General features: G+C 39.1%; 2 protein-coding genes across 2 annotated transcripts in view; one reads left to right on the top strand and one right to left on the bottom strand.

Moving 5' to 3' along the window:
* Positions 1 to 174: 174 nt before the first annotated feature.
* Positions 175 to 7,807, bottom strand: Gng5 (G protein subunit gamma 5). The gene is made up of 3 exons (XM_032897203.1): positions 7,626 to 7,807; positions 3,973 to 4,112; positions 175 to 415 (listed from the first exon to the last, which is right to left on the bottom strand). Exons 1-2 carry the CDS (start codon positions 7,704 to 7,706, stop codon positions 3,987 to 3,989), a joined length of 207 nt encoding a protein of 68 aa, XP_032753094.1. The 5' UTR covers positions 7,707 to 7,807; the 3' UTR covers positions 175 to 415; positions 3,973 to 3,986.
* A 23-nt stretch (positions 7,808 to 7,830) lies between these two features.
* Spata1 (spermatogenesis associated 1) overlaps positions 7,831 to 22,731 on the top strand; it is a 46,615-nt gene continuing 31,714 nt past the window's right edge. The window contains exons 1-3 of the mRNA XM_032897204.1: positions 7,831 to 7,977; positions 14,231 to 14,401; positions 17,440 to 17,546. Of these exons, the coding sequence (XP_032753095.1) occupies positions 14,366 to 14,401; positions 17,440 to 17,546 (143 nt within the window). The 5' untranslated portion in view covers positions 7,831 to 7,977; positions 14,231 to 14,365. The remainder of the gene's footprint in view (positions 7,978 to 14,230; positions 14,402 to 17,439; positions 17,547 to 22,731) is intronic.

Genomic DNA, 22,731 nt, shown 5'->3' on the forward strand with positions numbered 1-22,731 from the left:
TATTTGGGATATTTAAGATAATTCCCATAACTGACTGAAGGATTAGAAACTCTTAAGTCTTCCAACCTTTGAACAAAGATTTGCAGTTGTTCTGTAAGTTCCTAGAAGCCTTGCCAATAAGGCACTGAGTCTTAATGTTGAAAAAATTAGTATACAGCACATTTCATATCAATAACAAGGCCAAAAGTTTGTATGCTGCTTTATTGTATGCTACAGCCAGTGTATATAAAACAGTTAAACCTTGTGAAACAGAGATCCATGAAAATCCAGAGAGGTAGATGTTAAGGACTGACGAGTAGAAGATTATGTGTATGGCACGTGTTAAAGAGAAGCTTCTGTACAGACTTCGAACTTAGTGACTTCGAACTTAGTTCTCGTGAATATTCACTGGTTCATGAAAAGTGGTTTGAGAAACCTAGTGGGAGGAAAAAAAGAAGATAAAGTATCAAACAGGTAACTTTTTAATCACTGACACCTGAACAAGGACAATTTTTTTTCTTTTCTTTTTTTCAGAGCTGGGGACTGAACCCAGGGCCTTGCGCTTGCCTAGCAAGCGCTCTACCACTGAGCTAAATCCCCAACCCCAAGGACAATTTTTTAATTTTGAAAACGGCTCATGTTCTGCCTGTTTTGTTAGGTAAGAACACAGGATTAGACCTTGAACACATTCAGTTTATCTTCCGTGTAGTACCATCAGTGAGGTGAAACCCCCGAAGTCAACACCCAACCCCTTGCTGTGCTAACACACAAGGTGATGTGATCACTTTCAGTCCTGATCGGGTTGGTATGCACCCTACATGAGTCAACCCCTCTCTAGGTGTCTCACTTGAATGTCAGTTTATAAAGGGTTAAGCCTAAGCCTGCTTGTATGTTTACCATCACCAAGTATTAAAGAGTAAGAAAGAATACAATCTATAGTATAAAAGGCATTAAAATCCAACTTTAATTTTCACAACTGACAGAAAAAAAATCATATTTTATGGAGTCTCACAGATTACCTCACTAAGATTACTAATGAAATATACTTTATCATAATAAAAATGTAAATATAAAAATGCTTAACATGGAAATCTAAAGATCCTTTGGAAAAAATGATCTCTTAATATGCAATCACTTCTATTCACCTATGTTGTTGTGAAAATAAAGTATGGTTATCTTTTATCCCCATTAGGTCCGGCCCCACAGTGTCCCAAGATATCTGCTGGATATTTTGCCAGAAGCACACATTCCGTGGTGGCCCAGACCACCACACTCCCTTACCCTTAAATCTGCACATGAAAGAACACACAACATAATAACCCTTGGCCCAGTTGGTAAGATATAACTGCCCACCTAAACATGCAAAGCCCAATACACATCCATCCCTTAAGAACATTAATAACAACCTGTAAATACACAGAGCAGAATCTTAACGTCACCCGCCATACTGTCCTGCCATGGCTTCTCTCCCTCTGGTCTCTCCTCCTTTCTCTTCCAGTCTCCTCCTCTTCCTTCAAACTTCTCTCCCACCCATCCTTCTCCTCTAGTAACAGGCCTCCTTCTATCCTGTACCTGCCCCACCAGTATTTTACAAATTCAAAGGGGAGAAGATTGTGGTGAAGTCACCAGATTCCTGAGTACTGACTAGGCAGCTGTCCTTGGGGCATCAGAATTAGCATCAGAATACAGACAACTCCAGGGCAAACCACAACACACCTACACACAGAGAACACACTACGAGACTGAGCACACTGTCAGCAGCTTACAAATGAAACCACCTACTGCAGCCCACTAGAGGAATGGGTAAGGAAGGGTTTCTGCACACAACAGAATACTGTCTAGCAGCTTAAATGACTAAACTATACAGGACAAAACATCTCAGAATTGAAGCAGTAGTTACACATTTTGAAATAGTAACATATTGAAACTATAAAATACAGTTAAATGTGTATACAGGAGAAAGTAAAACAGGCATAATGACTTCACAAGTTAAGGAAATGAGTAAAAGTGTGACCTGTTATAAAATAAGGTGTAAGAAAATTGAACTTGAAACAGCAGACAACCAGTTCATCTTTCTACTATTTGAAAATTTGAGTTACTTCATAACACTAAAGAAATTTCAACAAAACCTCTAAGGGAAGATAGGCAATAGAGTAAGGTCAGTTTAGCAAGAATTGACCCCCCTCCCTCGCAAAAACATCATGCCCTGTGTGAAAGAACAAACATGGGCAGTGACACTCAAGTATTACTAAAACTTCCAAGTCACTATTTAGTAGTTACACCTCTAAAGCAGACATGGCCGCAAACTTGGAAATTGATCTTAAGCTAAGAAGCTCAGCTCTTGAAAGCTCTGTGTACAAAGAAGACTTACTGAGGTAGAGACCCTCTTTGGAAAACACATAACAACAGTCATTTCCTTTTTGCACTCTCTTGTTAAATTACTTACATTGCCTTTGTTATTTTAAAGCTGACTGCAGTTATTTTTTTTTACCCACATTTACTGTACACTAGACTACCAACTAACCTTCAAAGGAAATGCAGGGTTAGAGCCCACTGAGACCTACGGATTGTAGTATGTACTTCAGGAAGGTGATTTACAAATTCACTTGAGTTTTCAGAAGTAAGAGCAGTGCTTTTACATCTAAATACCTTTGTCTTACCCTAAATTCCTTCAAATAATGGTATACAAAGTTTTCTTTTACTACTGGAATTAACAGCCATAATTTTACTTTGCTGGGTCTTTATCACAGTCATTTGTCAATGTAAGTCATTCAAACACTTTTAATGTGTTTTAAATGTGGTCTCTTAAAAATAAAAAGTCTATGGACCTCAGACTTAAGTGGAAATAAGTCTGTAAATATGTAGGAACTGATCCTACACAAGACTTCTGAGTAACTCAAAAAATATGAAACTTGTAGAGATGCCCAGTGAATACTGCCAAGAGGCAGAAAACATTGATGCTGGTCTAGCTAGACTGTTAATAGTTATTTCTTTACTGAGAACCTGTTACCGAAAGCAGCTTTATTCCCTTCTCCTCGGTATTAGTCATCTTAACCAGTCATATTTACCAATTTGAACAGCCCCTAACTTCCTGCTCACTCTGGGACGTGAAAAGCCTATGTAACGAGGTATTTTAGGAAGCAGCTTCCTGGACTTTTAAGTCAGAATGTTAGTATAAGGGTGTGTTTCACACACAGCGTACTTTTAAAACACTCATAGTTTAAGTTTGCTTCCTCATTCACTACTAACTAATGTACCAAAGATTACAAATGATAGTGGCCTTTAATTACATCTTCAATCAGCCAAAACAATTTTGGACACATGACATTTAGTCTAGGACATGAATATAAACTCTGATAGCCATATACTGTCCAAATCCTCAAATCCAGTTAACTGCCCACACAAGTGTAAATCTCTCTCCCTTTATCTTTGCTCAACAAATGAAAAAGGGCTGGGGTGTGTGTGTGTGTGTGTGAGAGAGAGAGAGAGAGAGAGAGAGATATGCCTGTGTTATATGTGCTTACTCATATACTCCAAGTGTGCTTCCCCCTGGTTCTCTGCAGTGCTACTCACACCTTGGCTCCCTTACACCAGTGACAACAGCTTATCCACAAATCCACCAGGGTACCTGCAGAGCCATTCCTATAAATACTGTAATCCGTTAACATTTCAATTTGACAGGCAAATAAGTGAAGTATTTTAGGATCTCCAATATGCATGCTGTTTGTGCCAGCACTACACAAACATGGCTGTTGGCAGCAGTGGGCTTTTGAGTCTCCCATGCCTTTTTTACAGCTACTACATCTATTTAGTACTCTCTGATAAAAGTAAAAACTGTCAGTCTTTGTGACTACTAATTAGTTCTCAGTAACCTTCAAAAATAAGGAATTTGGAATGCCAAGCAGGACTGCAGGGATAGATGTTGTCAGTGCTACAAATAAAAAGACCGAGCTACTTCTTCCTTTGTATCAAAAGGGAGTGGTGTGAACTTACCTCGAGATATATGACTACAAAAAGGAGCAGACTTTCTGGGGTCTGAAGGGATTTGTACTTGAAGACACTCCAGTCAGCAGAGGGTCATGTTGAGCATTCTGCAGACAGAACTGTTTCAAGTCTGCAGCTGCCTGGGAAACCTATGACAATAAGAGAGGAGAAATGTCTATTGGTTAAGGTTCTAATGGTCTTTGTAAGTCTGGAAACAAGTGAAATGAACATCACTCCAAAATAACTTACAGCTAAAGTCTATACTGCCTCATAAAACACTTAGTAAATGAAAGTGATCTGCGATGTTTTCTCTACTATCCCAAGCCTCAGTGACTCAGCGGTCTAACCCCATCTACTGTGAAGCACGGCGTGTCCTGCTTTGATATGATGGCTTTTCAACAAGCCCTGACACCTTGGTTTGGAGAAAATAGATTTTGTTTTGTTTTGTGTAGCCCAGGCTGGCCACAAACTTGCTCTGTAGCAAAAGCTTTGAACCTTCTGCCTCCTGCCTCTACCACCTGTTGAGATCCAACTCAGGCCTTTCTATATTCTTAGGCAAACACTCTAAACAACTGAGTCACATCCCCCAATCATCTTGTTATTAAGTAACATATAGTGTTAATAGTTCACTAAAAGATCTTAGCATTATAGGGAAATTATCTTGAGAGCAAACTGGAAAAAAGCCGTGAACCTAAAGTAACTAGCACAGAAATCAGAATTCTTTAAATTTATACCCATCCATATGTCATGAATGTAAGAGTAGCATGCACCTACCATTATGTATATTCTAGTTAGGAAATACAGGATATAGTGAATAATACTGAAATCCTATTTGGGTGGCACTGTATATATGTATCAACACTGCCAAATCACATTGAGGCAAATACAGTGTTTCTTAAAGCCAGGCTACTCAGAAAGGTGGTCAAACTGGGCCTGAATTTGATCTCCAGAACCCACATAAGTGGAAGGAAAGATCAAACTTGACAAGGTTGCTTGTTCTCTTAACTCTCCATGTGCACCATAGCATGGATGCTCACATACACCATGCAAATACTTTTTAAATTTTCAAGTCTCATAAAACAGAGCAGAAGGTTGTCAGGCTTTATAACTTAAACAGCTGTGTTCAAAGCCAGTCCAGTTACTTGGCAAAACCCTATCTCAAACTAGCCGACTGAATACTAGTACTGACACAACAAAGTGAATGGGTATACACTCAAAACATTTAATTCCCATGTCCACTTTATTCAAGCTCACTTATCTCCAAAGTTATAAATGCCTAAGACCCTGGTGTTGTGCCTTAAAGAGTTAATAGCGTTACACATACTCCATTAAAAAGCCTTAGATAACAGCTATATTGTGACCAAAGGCTCACTCATCCTGGATCAGTTTAAACTCACCTTCAATCTATCTGTGTTTGGCTTATAAAACAAATCAGTATAAGTCCCTTGTGACTAATAGACTCTGAATACTAGACATTACTGCAGTTTTAAAACACTTGTACAAATAACCCACACCCTGTTTAGCGTCTCAAAAGTGGTTACTGTATGGGGGGTAAAGCTATCTGTGCTGCACAATACTGCATTTGGTTTTGTTCACAGTCAGCAGCAGTAAGCTTAAAGTGCCTGTTAATCCTTTCCCACACATTTCTCCAAGTACACTATATATGGACTGCATCTCTAGGCAGAGAGAATCCTAAACAACAGTGAGACACCTAAGGCTGTGTGACTGACAGTGCAGGAAAGAGGATAAATGATGACAGGGAGCTAAGCCCATGGTGGAGCACTCCTTTAATCCCAGCAGGCAGAGGCAGACAGACCTCAGTTTGAGGCGAGCCTGGTTTCCAGAGTTCAGGAGAGCCAGGGCCATATGGAGAAACCCTGTCTCGAAAAACCAAAAACCCAATGAACAGCCTAGTAATAGCACCAGTGGAAGGGAAAGCCCTTGGTCCTGCCAAGGCTGAACCCCCAGTGAATGTGATTGTTGGGGGGAAGGTGGTAATGGGGGGAGGATGGGGAGGGGAACACCCACATTGAGAAGGAGAAGGGGAGGGGTTAAGGGGATGTTGGCTGTGAAACCAGGAAGGGAAATAACAATCGAAATGTAAATAAGAAATACTCAAGTTAATAAAGATGGGAAAAAGAAAAAAAGAAAAACCAAAAACCCAGTATTTTAAACAGCAGCTTTGGACTTAAAATGGAAGGTTGCTAAGACCCAAGCCACAGTCAGTCACTATCCACTATCCAGGAGGTCGACACTGCAAAACTATTAGGCTTCCAAATGTCCTGACCTACCTCTGAGAGTTTCATAAAGCGCTCGTAATTACCACCTAAACAAATGCAATAGTAAGTTTATGCTAGCTTTAAAATGTCACACACAAAAAAAGCACCTAGCATAGGTGTGGTACATGGATGATGTCAAATGGCACCTAACCTAATTTAGGAACCTAAAAAAAACCGTAAAATTCCTAAGTGAGATGTGCCTTGCTGTGGAAACTTCAAAAACTTCTGTGGTGACTTAAAATCATCCCAATCAGAAGCCTTCAGAAGAATTCACACACAAGGCAAGATAAGCTAGGAGACTGGTATGGAGCAGTTAGGGTTTTCAAAGCTCATTGCTTTGGCCCACTAGGGTTAAGTACCACGACTGTAATTATACATTCATTATTTCCTTTACGACCCACTTTATGATAGTTAATATGTATAAATGATGATGATGATCAATAGGTTGCTTCGAATCTCAGAGCTCTAATCTGGCCAAGACAGAGTAAGTCACTTAGATGAAGTGAGAATTGATTAGAGAAATGGAGTCCAAACCAAGACTGATGGGCGTCTCCCTACCCTTCTAAGGTTACAAGGAAGTTAAGGGGTCTCTGACATTTCTACTTGAGGAAGCTAAATAGAAGCCCTTCCCAAAAGTACATTAGAAATAAGGGCTAGCCTGTTGAATATAAAATCAAATCACCTTGGAAGCTGGCAGCTTCTAGCAGGGTGATTTACATTCTTGTTTCTTTTTATAATCGCCGGGAACTGTTTCACATGTAACCCGACCTATTACATCAGAAAGAAGCCAATTTGATTAGGAAATGAAAAAAATAACCAAACGGTCCTTAAAACAGCGTTTGAACACCTAGATATCTACCAACACGGTCAGAAGGCCTTTCCCCAAAAGTCAATAATAGCCCAAGACACGACACCAACCAGACGGCAAGGTGAGATCAACAGAGGCCAGCGCTCTTCGGTTTCTCGGGCATGTGAGCCAGTAAACAGATACCCCAACAAGGTCAGACGCGAGCACACTGTGGCGTCTGTTCCAAACACCTCTTTGTTCGAGGCAGTACTGAGCAAGGGTGGTGTCCTCAGACTCCCGGGATGTTCAGCAAACAAAGTTGTTTATTAGGCCGTGGTCTGGAACTACCCAGGAGGACTCGTGTGTGTTTAAAGGACGAGTACTAGGAGTAAGTCTGGGGCGAGCAGTGTGAGACGGAAATCGGTGGCGAGACTCGGCGTCCGGTAGGGAGACCCGCCGGGGCAGGGAAGAGTCCACCGGCGGCGGAAGGGCGGGCCCCCTCCTCGCCCGCGGCCCACAGCCCTGCCCGAGAGTCAGGCGCCGCGTGTCCACCCGCGTTCCCCACCAGGGCCCACTGCCGGCTCGCACACGCTCACCTTCACGCGGTTGAGCCCGGCCTCCAGCCGGAGTTGCTGAACCACCTTCTTCATGGCGGCGACGCTAGAAGAACCCGACATGGCGCTCGGGACAGCCGGGCCAATTCGTCAGTCCGAGTACGGGGGCGGCAGGTCGCAGGACGGCGGAGGCGGGACTCCGAACTTCGTCTAAGTTTCCGGTGCTGTGTGCGCCGCGCATGCGCGGCGACGCCCCCTGGACGGCCGCGGGCTTGGCGGCGCGCGCGAGTGAGGAGAAGGGGCGGAGCGGCCGGTGGGCGCGGAGGCGACCGGGGCGGTGCGGCCCGACGCCCGGCCGGCGCCTTCCGCGTCAGGAGGGGCTGGTTAGGGCGAGGTAAGAGGACGCCCGGGGCAGGCTCGAGAGCGCCGCCTTGGGGCTCGTCGCAGGTGGGAGGGAGTTACTAAAAGCCGGCCGCAGCCCGCCAAACCCAGGGCCGAGGGCACCGTAACCGACCCGGGCCGCGGGACCCAGGACGGTCGGAGGCCTGGCCCGTCGCCGAGAGGTGTGGGCCACCCCGCACAGCTTCCCGTTAGCGCTGACTGGCGTTCGGGGATCGTTTGCTCTTTCGATGTCTGTAATTGCTTCGTGCTTGTAACCGAACCCCAGAGGGAGTTTTCAGAAGACTCAAAAGTTAAATACGATTTAAATTAGTTCAAGCTCCGGTGTCCTGTTGGGACCTAACATCTATAAACATGAGGTTCGTCAGGAGTGCCGTTTCTTTGGGATACTGAGAAAAATGACAAGATTTGCTCTGGGCCAACACTTCACATTACGAAGCAGTTAATATCATCAGCTCGCGGGGAAAAAAAGAAATGTGCACCGGAAGTTTGCTGTTTTACCCAATCCTTAACAGTGACTGTCTAAGAAACTTCGGTTTGAATTTAGGCCTACTGCTTGCCCCTGTGTGCTTCGGCAAGCCATTTAAACTGCCGAAGTTAAAACCCTTCCTGTGTTTCTTGAAAACGAAACGAAAGGAAATGTGTAAAGGCTATGAAAGCTGAGGCTGGAAGATGGCAGTTAGAGGACTGGGGAACTCCTACAGAGGACCAGGTTCACTTCCCAGACCCCACTCTGGGCAACTCAAAAGCACCAAGTCCAGGCCCTCACTAGAGTCAGGGAACATCCGCATCCACTCACTTACAGAACCACATTACTACATAATATTAAGAAAACAGAATATTGTTTAAGACAGTGTCTCACTTTGTAGCTCTGGCTGGCCAGAAACTCTATATAGATCAGAATAGCCACAAAACTCAGAGAGATCTATCAGCTGCAGTCTTCCAAGCGCTGTGATTAAACGCTTGCCACCAAACTGAATGAATGAATATGACGTGTAACACGAATATTTTACCTTGTGACTTGTTACCCATAATGTATGCTAAAACAATGCAGATTTCTAAGATTAACGTGTAACTTAAAGAATGTTTTACTTAATGTTAGTTGCAATAATACTTAAGAACCATGGAATGAATGTTAGTACTGGAAGGAATTTCAAAGAAGATGTTTACACGGTGCAGTACCCAATATTAAGAAAAGATTGAGAAATAAACAAACTTTATTTTGTCTTAGTCTCAGAAAGTTTATTTTTTCCTTTCCCCAAACGATTGAGTTAGGAAACCAGAGTGCATTGCTGTCTCAAACACCAGATGTCATCATAGTTTTACAGTATGTCCAATAAGTAGTACATATTGGGATAGGAAGGAAGGAAAAATAAAATTGCCTTTAAATTCATTTACATTCGAAGCTATGAATATTAAATACAGTTCATGAACTATCAATATCTCCTTTCTTTTTTAACCTTGTACTATTGTTTACATATTAGATGATTAAAGATAAACTTTGTTGTCAAAAGTAACTTGACACAAAGAGAACCTATTAACAATGAATGGCAAGAAAACACTACCAATAAATTTTGCTGTTTTGTGTTTTGTCAGCAGAACATTGCCAATTTAAATACTTTCTTCACCTTACTCAGCTTTACCTCACTGGGTCTGAGTTCAATATTAAATAAATAAAATACCTTCAAGATTCATATGACTTTTTAGTTTAGCCTTAAGCCAGAAGGTTTCAAAATGAATTTCTCAGTGAACTTATATTACTTATTTATATGACTTATATCACATTCTGGAGTTTTGAGTTTGCATTATTATAGTATCTAAGGAAGATGGAGTTTGGACACAATGAGAGACTTGCCTCTAAAAGAAATCCTACAACGTAGGTTTCCCAATGCTTTTTCCTGTTATATACATGCAATACATTTCTTTCTATGGCTTTACTAATACATTGGTATAATAATTAGTTTTCATAATTGAATATGGAACATAGGGAAATTTTGTTAAAGGAATGTTTGGAAAAGTGTTTAAGATAGCCAATTTCAAGATTTGCATTTTTAGTTCTACATTTATGCATATTACCTATTTTTCAGGGAATGGGGCACTAAATAGTCTTTCTCTAAACTGCCACATTTTTTCCTTCAATCTTACCATATTAGCATTCACCTCATGCTATGGGTTCTGTCTTAAATGCACTCCAAAGGCCTAAATGCTAAAGCTTGATTGTCTGCCTATGCTGCTATTAGAAGGTTGGGCCTTTAGGGAGTGAGACCTAGTGGAAGGAAGGCAAGCATACCATTGATAGGGGTATCAGGATGTTCGCCCCTTCCTTACCTTTTCATATTGTAAGCCTCTCATGTGTCCCTGCCACAATATACTGTATTGCCTCAGGTTCCAGTCAACAGGTCAAGACGTCATTATAAATAGACTTCATTCATCAATTAGTACTACAAGTCTTAAATATACCCTAATGGTATGTAGGCTCAGAGATGTCCCTGGGCACTTTGTTTATTTAGCTAACAAAAGTGACCTTTTAGGAGTGTTAGAACTTTATTAGGTCACCTATGAACTAGGCAGGACAAAACTCTCAGAACAGAAATAGAACCTGAATTTAACCTGATCAGAGAGACCTGTGTCAAGAAGTATTCCCATCATCTGCCAGAAGGTTGACTATCCTGATTTCTCTTAGTTTAAAGGTATTGTCACTGTCTGAATAAATTTCAGAACTGGAAAGGGTCTTAAGGCCAAGTCATTTTCTTGTCAGTTTTATGACACTGAGACAGACCACAGTAAGTGACCTTATTCAGTATAGAGGACTAGAACCCTGCTTTTCTAGTGTTCAATTCATTTTATTGCTTTCTATGGGGTTCTGATAGATGTAAATATAGCCTAGGTCAACTCCCAATTTTAATGGTTACTTGGGATTTCTAGTCCACTGAGTATCTCTTTGTATTTGCTAAATACAATAACCAAACTAATAACAAACAATAACTAAAAATTACTCAAGTCCTTATTTACTTTGAAGAACACTAGAAATTTTTAAAATTTGGTTTTAGGTCTGGAACTGAGTCTCAAAGTTATTTTTGATGGAACTCTGTAGTCTTCTGCTAAGATCAGATGTGACCTTGGAATACTTTTCAATAACTTTATTTTTAACAGATGGTTCTGGGGGCTCAGATTTAAGAGACTTGCACACACTGTGCAAGTGATCATCCACCGCACTGCATCCCCAGACTAAACAACTCACTTTTAGATAGGTTGGTAACTGTTGGTTGAAATTAGTATACAAGATAAGATTATCTATCTGTGACAGAAAGGTTGTAAAGCAAAATGTTGTAGTTCCTGGGAGATTATCCTAGAGCTCTACAGTCCCCTCCTTGCTCATCAGGAGATTATCCTAGAGCTTTATAGTCCTCTTCTCCTTGCTCACCAGGTCTCTTTATATTCTAATTGGTAGTACTTTGTCCACTAGCCAATTAGTTTGAAAATCCCAAATGTTACGTTAGGAGTTCATATGTGGAATGGTTTGGTTAAGATCAACCAAAATTCTATTCATGCCTAAATTTTAATTTAAACTTATTATTGATTAAATAACAAGCCCATTCAAGTTAGTGAAGCATTGGATAAGGTTATTATTGTAAAGATAATGTAGAGAAGTCATGGAAGTTGATTCTGTGTGAAAACCTCAAAACTAGAACTATCCCACAGATAAGCCAAACAGGAAGAAAATCAAAGGTTGAGAATTTTAGCAGCAAAAATTCTGGCCTTTATTCCTTATAACTAATTTCATTAGTTTGCCTGTTACAATGCATTTGCTTAGTCAGTTTGTTTTAAAAACCTTTATAACTTCAAAAAAGTCCAGTTTTCTCATAGTATGAGCATGACTAGTGCTGTGATGACTGCTCCCTAGCTTCTTTCCCTATATTCTGTTTCCTTCAGCAGTTACCAAATTGTCTTAGTCAGGGTTTCTATTCCTGCACAAAAGATCATAGCCAAGAAGCGAGTTGGGGAGGAAAGAGTTTATTCAGCTTACACTTCCACATTGCTGTTCATCCCCAAAGGAAGTCAGTACTGGAACTCAAGCAGGAAGCAGAACAGCATGCAGAGGCCATGGAAGGATGTTACTGGCTTGCTTCCCCTGGCTTGCTCAGCTTACTCTCTTATAGAACTCAAGACCACCTGCCCAGGGACAGCACCACCCACAATGGGCTGGGTCCTCCCACCTTGATTACTAGTTGAGAAAATGCCTTACAGCTGGATCTTATGGAGGCATTTCCTCAAGGGAGGCTCCTTTCTCTGTGATACTCCAGCTTGTGTCAAGTTGACACACAAAACCAACCGGTACACAAATTATATTTGAAATCCTGAGGGGTCACCCACCACCACCACCACCAAATCTTACTCCTAATGGACTTATCTTCCTAACAGGCCCTTTTATTTGTTTTTAGCTATTGAAAATTTTAGTCTCAGCCAGGAAACCGGGGGTGGGGGTGGGGGTGGGGGTGGGGAGGGCGGGACACGACACACACACACACACACACACACACACACAGAGAGAGAGAGAGAGAGAGAGAGAGAGAGAGAGAGAGAGAGAGAGAGAGAGAGAGAGAGAGAGAATTTGGCCTCTATTACTTATCTAGCTAGAAATAGCCAAACATGACCAATATATTGCTCAATATTGCTGTTTTGCTATTACTTGCAAATGAGTGCATTAGAGTGCAGTTTACTAGAGAACAAGAGTAAAGTAAATCTTTATTGACATTTTGAGTTCTCTTGATTACAAATTAATATATTTAATATATCTACATAAAGTTCCAGTTTCTTATTCAAATACTATTTAATTAATTCATATTTCTACAAGTAGTACTTTAAATGTTATTTAATAACTCTATTAGCTATTAATGTGACCCAGCCAGTACCCCAGTAATCAAGGCTGAGTCCTATGGATTTATTTTATCAGCTTAGCGCAATTACTGGGGCTTACCCCTAATCTACTTTTCTATATGCTAGACTTTCTGCTCCCCAGCTGTACTCCCAAGTACTTGCTATTTGAGTGTCACTTGGGTTACTGTCTTCTTAAACTACTAATATATTTAGAGTAATGTGTCATAGTCAAAATGACTAATAATTTTAGCTGTTATAATAAATTTTCATAGGAATAATATGTGAATCCAATGTGATTCAAAAGATTGTATATCCCACAAATTAATCTTACTAATTTTGATGCTGTTAAAGTTAATAATGGTATCTAGTAGTATTTCATAGAACTAAATATTAGTTGTATTAAATGCATTATTAATGCATTTATATACATATAATATATAATAAGTGTATTAAAAGGTTGGAAGAGTTTTGAATTTTGTATGTTAAGTTACTACTTGGAGGTCAGAGTACACAAAGTATACTCTTTTGAAATACAAAGAAAGCTTTCATTGTGTTAGTATAAGTATCATTAAGTTAGTGTAAGTATCGTCAGGGATTGGCAACTTAGGAAATTTCTTTTTAGAATAATATTTCAACTACTCTGTTTTTATCATACTACACACACCTACACACATTTTATCATTCATTGATATGAATTGCCATAAATTCTATGAGGAAAACCACAAGAAATAATATAAAAATAACGCCTGATATATTTAAAGACTAGTGTTGTCACCTAGAATGGCTGCTTACATTTATGCTATGCCCTGAAGGAAGTCAAAATGAGAAGACATCGTTCGATGGCCATTGGTATAAATTTTTGTAAAAGTATATTTCTGTATGATGTATAGTATATGTTTATAACGATTATGACCCACACCAAGTGAATTGTTTAGTAAATTCTAAACCATATCCTTGTCAAAAGTCCATCCTAACGTAATGACCCATTTATTATCCTCCACTGGCATGGGGCTCCTTTGTAAATTGAAAATAAAATGTATTTAATACAACTAATTTACTGATTTACTGTAGCTTGGCAAGAGCACTCACCTTCTGATCTTGTACCTGGCAGAGCTGTGGCTTACTGTTACTGCCCAGCATTCCAGGGGAATATCAAGTCCCATACTGCCAGCTCAGGAAGAGACACTTGTAAAACCTAGGAACACTACCGTCTATATAGAATGTACTTTTTCTTAGAACCACTGGCCTACTTACTTAGAATATCCTTTTAAATTAAAATAAGATTATATATATATATATATTACTAAGCTTATATTTTGGGTTTATATTAAAGCTTTTATGTTTTTCTTTTTACTCTTTGAATATATCAGAGACCAGAAATAGCTGGAATGCTATCCTAAACCAAAAAAAAATCTATTTAAATACTTTTTTAATGTTGCTTAAATGAAGAAAGATATGTTAAACATCCAAAACTCCACCTGATAACTATTGAGACACTGGTCAATATGTCGCTCAATCCAAGTCGACCGTCTTCATCAGAGGTAAGAAAACCATGCCTATTAATTGGTTTTGAAAAAAGCAAAAAATATGAATGACATAATGTTAGATGCTAATTCTATCATGATCCTAACTTCCCATTATTGGATTATGTGATTATGCTTCTTGTATCTCTAACTGACTTTCTCTAATCTCTATATGATCAACAAGAAAGCGATATTATCACCTTTCTTACTGTTTCTCAACTGATGATGCCCTCATACCCAGCTTAAACTCCATAGGGCCGGGGATCACCCTGGCTTTGACCACTTTTCATCTCTTGCCTTGTTGTAATTTGCTAATCAACAACCCTAATGAATATGTTTCCCACTAAATCGTTTTCTCTGAAGATCTGAGGAAGAATGTGCAGTAAGGATGGTTTTCACTTTGAATTCATAACCATGAGTCTCCACTGGAGGACTTATGCTGGAAGGTATGTGATATGTATCACTCATTGACCTGCTCTTCTGGACAAGTGTTCTGAACATTCTTAAATGGCCAGCAATTTTCTGTTCTTTCTTAATCTACTCCAGTCGTGCTTTCACTTTTCACAAACTTTTCATTTTTAAACTCTTGATACATTTACCTCTTCATTGTGAAATTTATTATGTTATAATTCTAAGCATACTTGATCTGATTGAATCCCTCTCTTCCGTGAGAAAATTCCTTCACCTTGCTTCTTACATAATTAGATTTTTTTCCCCGCGTTCATAGTTGTTCTTTCTTAGTCCTTTGTTGGGTCATCTTCTTCTTCCCAACATTGTTATAGTGGACCATCTCAGCTATTAGTTCTCTCTCCCCTCTCTTATTTGTTGGTAGTCTCATTCAGCCTATAGATTTTAATACCAACTTCAGAAGGTCACTTTTTTCCCTTCATCTAAGTTTTCTTTTCTAAATTACAGATATAGACATATTCATCTGACTGTTTGACTTTGCTGTTTGGAAGACCAATTAGCATCTAACCCAGTGTATCTAAAGATGGCTCTTAACCCTCTTCCAGGAATTTGAACTGCTTTCTCCTTTTCTCCGACGATGGCAAATTTGTTTTTCCTTTCTGATGCAAATGCTTTTAGCTAATACTTGATTGTTCTTGCATAATTGTCTCTGCTTGACTTCCTAAATACTGGGATTAAAGATATACTCTACCATACATGGCTTTTAATATGTGAATCTTGATTGAATTCCAGGCTAAAAAAAAAATTGAGAAAAACTTAACAATATACTCTGAATATAGATCAGATGCTAGTTGACATTAATAAAATAAATGTTTTATGTAAAAGTAAAAATGTTAGAGAAGTCTTTATTTTCAGATAATGGACATTAAAATATGTATGGATACTTTCATAGGAAATCATGGTATCAGATTTACTTTGTTCTGTCAAGAAAGAGAAAAAGAGAGTACCAAACATGGGGGCTCATATTGGTAATCCCAACACATGGGAGACAAAAGCAAAAGGATCAAGATTAAAAGTTCTATCACTTGTACACTGAATTTATGGCTAGCCTAGATTCTATGAGACCCTGAGAAAGATAGAAGGAAAGAAAAAGAGAGAAAGGCAGAAAAAAATGACAAATGTTAACTTTTTATGCAAATTATAGATATTTAAACATTCATAATTTGTGTGTATGTTTTTCTTCATATGAAACAAAGATGTGATGTGTGTCATAGTGCTTCTATTAAAAGCATATATTCCCTCCCTCTTTGAAGTTTTCCTTACTTTGCTACCCTTCTCCTTCCTGTTTATATCATTCCTCTTAAGGGTTGTTTCCACGTTGAGGCCTTTGTTTTAGCTCTTTCTAGAACTCTATTTCTAGGTGTTCATTTGAGTGGTTCATTTTTTCCCTTCAGTCTTTAGTTAGACCTCAGCACAATTCTGCAAGACTATTCTATTTAAAACTCACAGACTCTCCATGCCTTTATCTCCCATTTTCCCTTACCTCGATATCCTATTTCCTAGTAAATACCCCTTTCAAAGAAAGTCTATATGATCTCTTTTATACTTCTAAACCTAGATTTTCTGACTCCTCACAGGGCCAAGATTAGTTAGAAGCAAATGAGCAAGTGCTCTTAACCACTGAGCTCTCTCTCTAGCCCCTTAGTCAAACTTTTAAAGTTTCTATACTATTACAGTTAAGAATATATTTAAGTACTTTGAACTTTAATGTGCATTGGATGAAAGTCTTTCCTAGAGTAATGAACATGCGACTCTGCAATAAGTATTGGTTTTGTTATAGTTCACAGTTAAACCCTACACCAGGAGTAAACTTTTCCTAGAACTCTAGGAAACTCCCCAAACCACAATATTAGCTTTTGGATTGTCACTATGAGACAGCAATCCTTAAAATTTGAAGAATGTAGGATAGAGATGAGAGATAAAAGCCAGCAACAAGAAAACACCATCCCCATTTCTGACTTATGATAAGGGTCTGGGGAAGAGGCCATGGGGTTCAAAAAGAAGTATCTGAAACAGCCCAAGATGTAGGCCAAGGAGATGGATGAGGAAGACTAGGCCATCAGGCAAAAGGAGAAAAAGAAACTCAGGGAGTTAAAAGGCTAAGACTGCAGAAAAGGGCCCCGTGGCCACAAATGGAATTAAGAAGTCTGGCAAAAAGAAGATGTGCCTGTACCCAAGAAAGTGGTGAGCCCCACCCCCTCTCCTTCCCTTTTAAACATCTGGATTGTCTGCTTAAACCTAGAATGAAGTGTTACCCTGGAACTTGTCTGACACTGTAGTAAACTTCTGATAGAAAGAGAGGGGGAGTTGGGGAGGAAGAAAGAAAGAAGGAAAGACTATCCAATATTCTTAAGGCATTCCAGAGGAAGAATGCCTTTTATGAAAAGTGTTGTGTAAGCTGTGAACCAACAGGTTGTCATCATTGTTTCAAAGGAAACAAGTGTCAACCAGTCAATTTAACAAGTTCTTTTGTCATTTGTTTAGATGAATGAATACATTCTGTAGTTGTGTTTAATTTCAAATTCTATAGGAAGTGGATTGACTTTTTCTACTTTAGAAAAGTTTTAACTGATGCTTTTCTTATTCAGTTGGTGGAACTTCATGTTTTTTATGTCCCTGAAGGATCGTGGAACTATAAATTAAATACTATTTCAATAGAAGTTATTAACAACTTTATTTCTGCTGGATTTATAAGGCAAGTATTTTGTGAATACTTGAAACAAGTTATCTAAAACAGAGAAATATGTTTTCTGAAAGTTAAAAATCTTCTAAGTAAAAAGTATCTTGTCCATATGATGGATCCCTTACTAGTTCAATAAATGTTGCTAATAAACAGTACGTCTAAGGTAGTGATATGGATCAGGGGTAGAGTGATGAATGAGGACACAGGTGTAAATTACTACCACAACAAATATATAAACTTTGTATCTCACACATTGCTATATGAACAGATGTCACATGGCCATAATATTGCTACTGCTTAGAAAGCAGTATAATCTCTTTATAACTAAGATTGAACATGAAAATAATTAACAATTTATCTAAAATTCAACACCGTTTGAACTGTAAACAGTAGTTAAAACAATATATTGATTATGATCTTTATAATTGTTTAAGAGAATAAAAATGTAGTTATGTGTGTATTTTCACATTCAAGCAGACTTGACACTATGTAATCCGGCTGTCTGTTTTCCCTTTGAGTATATCTTTGATTCTAAAATTTCCCGTCACTTTCCCCAGTCACACTTATTACTTTTCTCTTGGAGAACAGCTTATACATAGGCATTGTATATAGTTCTGAGCTGCTGAGATTGCTGAACAAACTAAAAGTGCTTCCCACACAAACCTAGCTACGTGAATTCAATTTCACATAAAGCTGGAAGGGGATAACCGAGCCCACAAAGCTGTCTTCTGGTCTTTATGCACAAAGTTTTGTTTTACTCATAAAATTTGGATGTAGATTTGCAAAACAAACATTTCCTTTTCAATACAAAAGACACTTTTGTAACTTGCATTCACTTGTACAATTTTTTTTTAATCTTTATTAACTTGGGTATTTCTTATTTACATTTCAATTGTTATTCCCTTTCCTGGTTTCCCCGCCAACATCCCTCTAACCCCTCCCCTCCCCTTCTCTAAGGAGTGTTCCCTCCCCATCCTCCCCCCCTATTACTGCCCTCCCCAAGAACAATCCGTTCACTGGGGTTCAGTCTTGGCAGGACCAAGGGCTTCCCCTTCCACTGGTGCTCTTACTAGGCTATTCATTGCTACCTATGAGGTTGGAGCCCAGGTCAGTCCATGTATAGTCTTTGGGTAGTGGCTTAGTCCCTGGAAGCTCTGATTGGTTGGCATTGTTGTTCATATGGGGTCTCGAGCCCCTTCAAGCTCTTCCAGTCCTTTCTCTGATTCCTTCAATGGGGGTCCCATTCTCAGTTCAGTGGTTTGCTGCTGGCATTGGCCTCTGTATTTGCTGTATTCTGGCTGTGTCTCTCAGGAGAGATCTACATCCGGTTCCTGTCAGCCTGCACTTCTTTGCTTCATCCATCTTATCTAGTTTGGTGTTTGTATATGTATGGGCCACATGTGGGGCAGGCTCTGAATGTGTGTTCTTTCTTCCTATGTTCTAAACTTTGCCTCCCTATTCCCTCCCAAGGGTATTCTTGTTCCCCTATAAAGAAGGAGTGAAGCATTCGCATTTTGGTCATCCTTGAGTTTCATATGTTCGGTGCATCTAGGGTAATTCGAGCATTTCGGCTAATATCCACTTATCAATGAGTATATACCATGTGTGTTTTTCTGTGATTGGGTTACCTCACTCAGAATTATATTTTCCAGTTCCATCCATTTCCCTATGAATTTCATAAAGTCATTGTTTTTGATAGCTGAGTAATATTCCATTGTGTAGATGTACCACATTTTCTGTATCCATTCCTCTGTTGAAGGGCATCTGGGTTCTTTCCAGTTTCTGGCTATTATAAATAAGGCTGCTATGAACATAGTGGAGCATGTGTCTTTGTTATATGTTGGGGTATCTTTTGAGTATATGCCCAAGAGGGGTATAGCTGGGTCCTCAGGTAGTTCAATGTCCAATTTTCTGAGGAACCTCCAGACTGATTTCCAGAATGGTGAACCAGTCTGCAATCCCACCAACAATGGAGGAGTGTTCCTCTTTCTCAACATCCTCGCCAGCATTTGCTGTCACCTGAGTTTTTGATCTTAGCCATTCTCACTGGTGTGAGGTGAAATCTCAGGGTTGTTTTGATTTGCATTTCCCTTATGACTAAAGATGTTGAACATTTCTTTAGGTGTTTCTCAGCCATTCGGCATTCCTCAGCTGTGAATTGTTTGTTTAGCTCTGAACCCCATTTTTAATAGGGTTATTTGTCTCCCTGCGGTCTAACTTCTTGAGTTCTTTGTATATTTTGGATATAAGCCCTCTATCAGTTGTAGTCTTGGTAAAGATCTTTTCCCAATCTGTTGGTTGCTGTTTTGTCCTAACCACAGTGTTTATTGCCTTACAAAAGCTTTGCAGTTTTATGAGATCCCATTTGTCGATTCTTGATCTTAGAGCAAAAGCCATTGGTGTTTTGTTCAGGAAATTTTCTCCAGTGCCCATGTGTTGGAGATGCTTCCCCACTTTTTTTTCTATTAGTTTGAGTGTATCTGGTTTGATGTGGAGGTCCTTGATCCACTTGGGCTTAAGCTTTGTATAGGGTTATAAGCATGGATCAATCTGCATTCTTCTACATGCTGACCTCCAGTTGAACCAGCACCATTTGCTGAAAATGCTATCTTTTTTCCATTGGATGGTTTTGGCTCCTTTGTCAAAAATCAAGTGACCATAGGTGTATGGGTTCATTTCTGGGTCTTCAGTTCTATTGCACTGGACTATCTGTCTGTCTCTGTACCAATACCATGCAGTTTTTATCACTATTGCTCTGTAATACTGCTTGAGTTCAGGGATAGTGATTCCCCCGGAATTCCTTTTATTGTTGAGGATAGTTTTAGCTATCCTTGATTTTTTTGTTATTCCAGATGAATTTGCAAATTATTCTGTCTAACTCTCTGAAGAATTGGATTGATATTTTGATGGGGATTGCACTGAATCTAAAGATTGCTTTTGGTAGAATGGCCATTTTTACTATATTAATCCTGCCAATCCATGAGCATGGGAGATCTTTCCATCTTCTGAGGTCTTCTTCAATTTCTTTCTTCAGAGGCTTGAAGTTCTTATCATACAGATCTTTCACTTGCTTGGTTAAAGTCACACCAAGGTATTTTATATTATGAAGGGTGTCGTTTCCCTAATTTCTTTCTCAGCTTGTTTCTCTTTTGTGTACAGGAAGGCTACTGATTTATTTGAGTTAATTTTATACCCAGCCACTTTGCTGAATGTGTTTATCAGGTTTAGTAGTTCTCTGGTGGAACTTTTGGGATCACTTAAATATACTATCATATCATCTGCAAATAGTGATATTTTGACTTCTTCTTTCCAATCTGTATCCCTTGATCTCCTTTTTGTTGTCTGATTGCTCTGGCTAGAACTTCAAGAACTATATTGAATAAGTAGGGAGAGAGGGGCAGCCTTGTCTAGTCCCTGATTTTAGTGGGATTGCTTCAAGTTTCTTCCATTTAGTTTAATGTTATCTATGGTTTGCTATATATGACTTTTACTATGTTTAGGTATGGGCCTTGAATTCCTATTCTTACCAGAACTTTTATCATGAAGGGGTGTTGAATTTTGTCAAATGCTTTCTCAGCATCTAATGAAATGATCATGTGGTTTTTATCTTTCAATTTGTTTATATAGTGGATTACATTGATGGTTTTCCATATATTAAACCATCCCTGCATGCCTGGGATGAAGCCTACTTGATCATGATAGATGATTGTTTTGATGTGCTCTTGGATTCAGTTTGCCAGAATTTTATTGAGTATTTTTGCGTCGATGTTCATAAGGGAAATTGGTCTGAAGTTCTCTTTCTTTGTTGGGTCTTTGTGTGGTTTAGGTATAAGAGTAATTGTGGCTTCATAGAAGGAATTTGGTAGAGCTCCATCTGTTGCAATTTTGTGGAATAGTTTGGATAGTATTGGTATGAGGTCTTCTATGAAGGTCTGATAGAATTCTGCACAGAACTCATCTGGACCTGGCTCTTTTTGGTTGGGAGACCTTTAATGACTGCTTCTATTTCCTTAGGAGTTATGGGGTTGTTTAAATGGCTTATCTGTTCCTGATTTGACTGTGGTACCTGGTATCTGTCTAGGAAATTGTCCATTTCCTGAAGATTTTCAAGTTTTGTTGAATATAGGCTTCTGTAGTAGGATCTGATGATTTTTTGAATTTCCTCTGATTCTGTAGTTATGTCTCCCTTTTCATTTCTGATTTTGTTGATTTGGACACACTCTCTGTGTCCTCTCGTTAGTCTGGCTAAGGGTTTATCTATCTCGTTGATTTTCTCAAAGAATCAATTTTTGGTTCTGTTGATTCTTTGTATGGTCCTTTTTGTTTCTACTTGGTTGATTTCAGCTCTGAGTTTGATTATTTCCTGTCTTCTACTCCTCCTGGGTGTATTTGCTTCTTTTTGTTCTAGAGCTTTTAGGTGTGCTGTCAAGCTGCTGATATATGCTCTCTCCTATTTCTTTCTGCAGGCACTCAGAGCCATGAGTTTTCCTCTTAGCACAGCTTTCATTGTGTCCCATAAGTTTGGGTATGTTGTACCTTCATTTTCATTAAATTCTAAGAAGTCTTTAATTTCTTTCTTTATTTATTCCTTGACCAGGTTATCGTTGAGTAGAGCATTGTTCAATTACCATGTATATGTGGGCGTTCTTCCCTTATTCCCTTCCAGCTTTAGCCCATGGTCTGATAGGACGCATGGAATTATTTCTATCTTTCTGTATCTGTTGAGGCCTGTTTTGTGACCAATTATATGGTCAGTTTTGGAGAAAGTACTACGAGGTGGTGAGAAGAAGGTGTATCCTTTTGTTTTTAGGATAGAATGTTCTATAAATATCTGTTAAGTCCATTTGGTTCATGACTTCTCTTAGTCTGTCTATGTCTGTTTAATTTCTGTTTCCATGATCTGTCCATTGGTGAGAGTGGGGTGTTGAAATCTCCTACTATTATTGTGTGAGGTGCAATGTGTGCTTTGAGCTTTAGTCGGGTTTCTTTTATGTATGTAGGTGTCCTTGTATTTGGAGCATAGATATTTAGGATTGATAGTTCATCTCGGTGGATTTTTCCTTTGATGAATATGAAGTGTCCTTCCTTATCTTTTTTGATGACTTTTGGTTGAAAATCGATTTTATTAAATATTAGAATGGCTACTCCAGCTTGCTTCTTCAGACCATTTGCTTGGAAAGTTTTTTTCCAGCCTTTC

The sequence above is a fragment of the Rattus rattus genome, chromosome 3 (assembly GCF_011064425.1).
Source record: "Rattus rattus isolate New Zealand chromosome 3, Rrattus_CSIRO_v1, whole genome shotgun sequence".
Taxonomy (NCBI): Eukaryota; Metazoa; Chordata; class Mammalia; order Rodentia; family Muridae; genus Rattus; species Rattus rattus.

Coding starts and splice junctions, on each gene's coding strand:
- Gng5 (XM_032897203.1), bottom strand. CDS start 7,706: ATGTCGGGTTCTTCTAGCGTCGCCGCCATGAAGAAGGTGGTTCAGCAA. Junction 4,113..7,625: donor CCGGGCTCAACCGCGTGAAG/GTGAGCGTGTGC, acceptor TTATTGTCATAG/GTTTCCCAGGCAGCTGCAGA.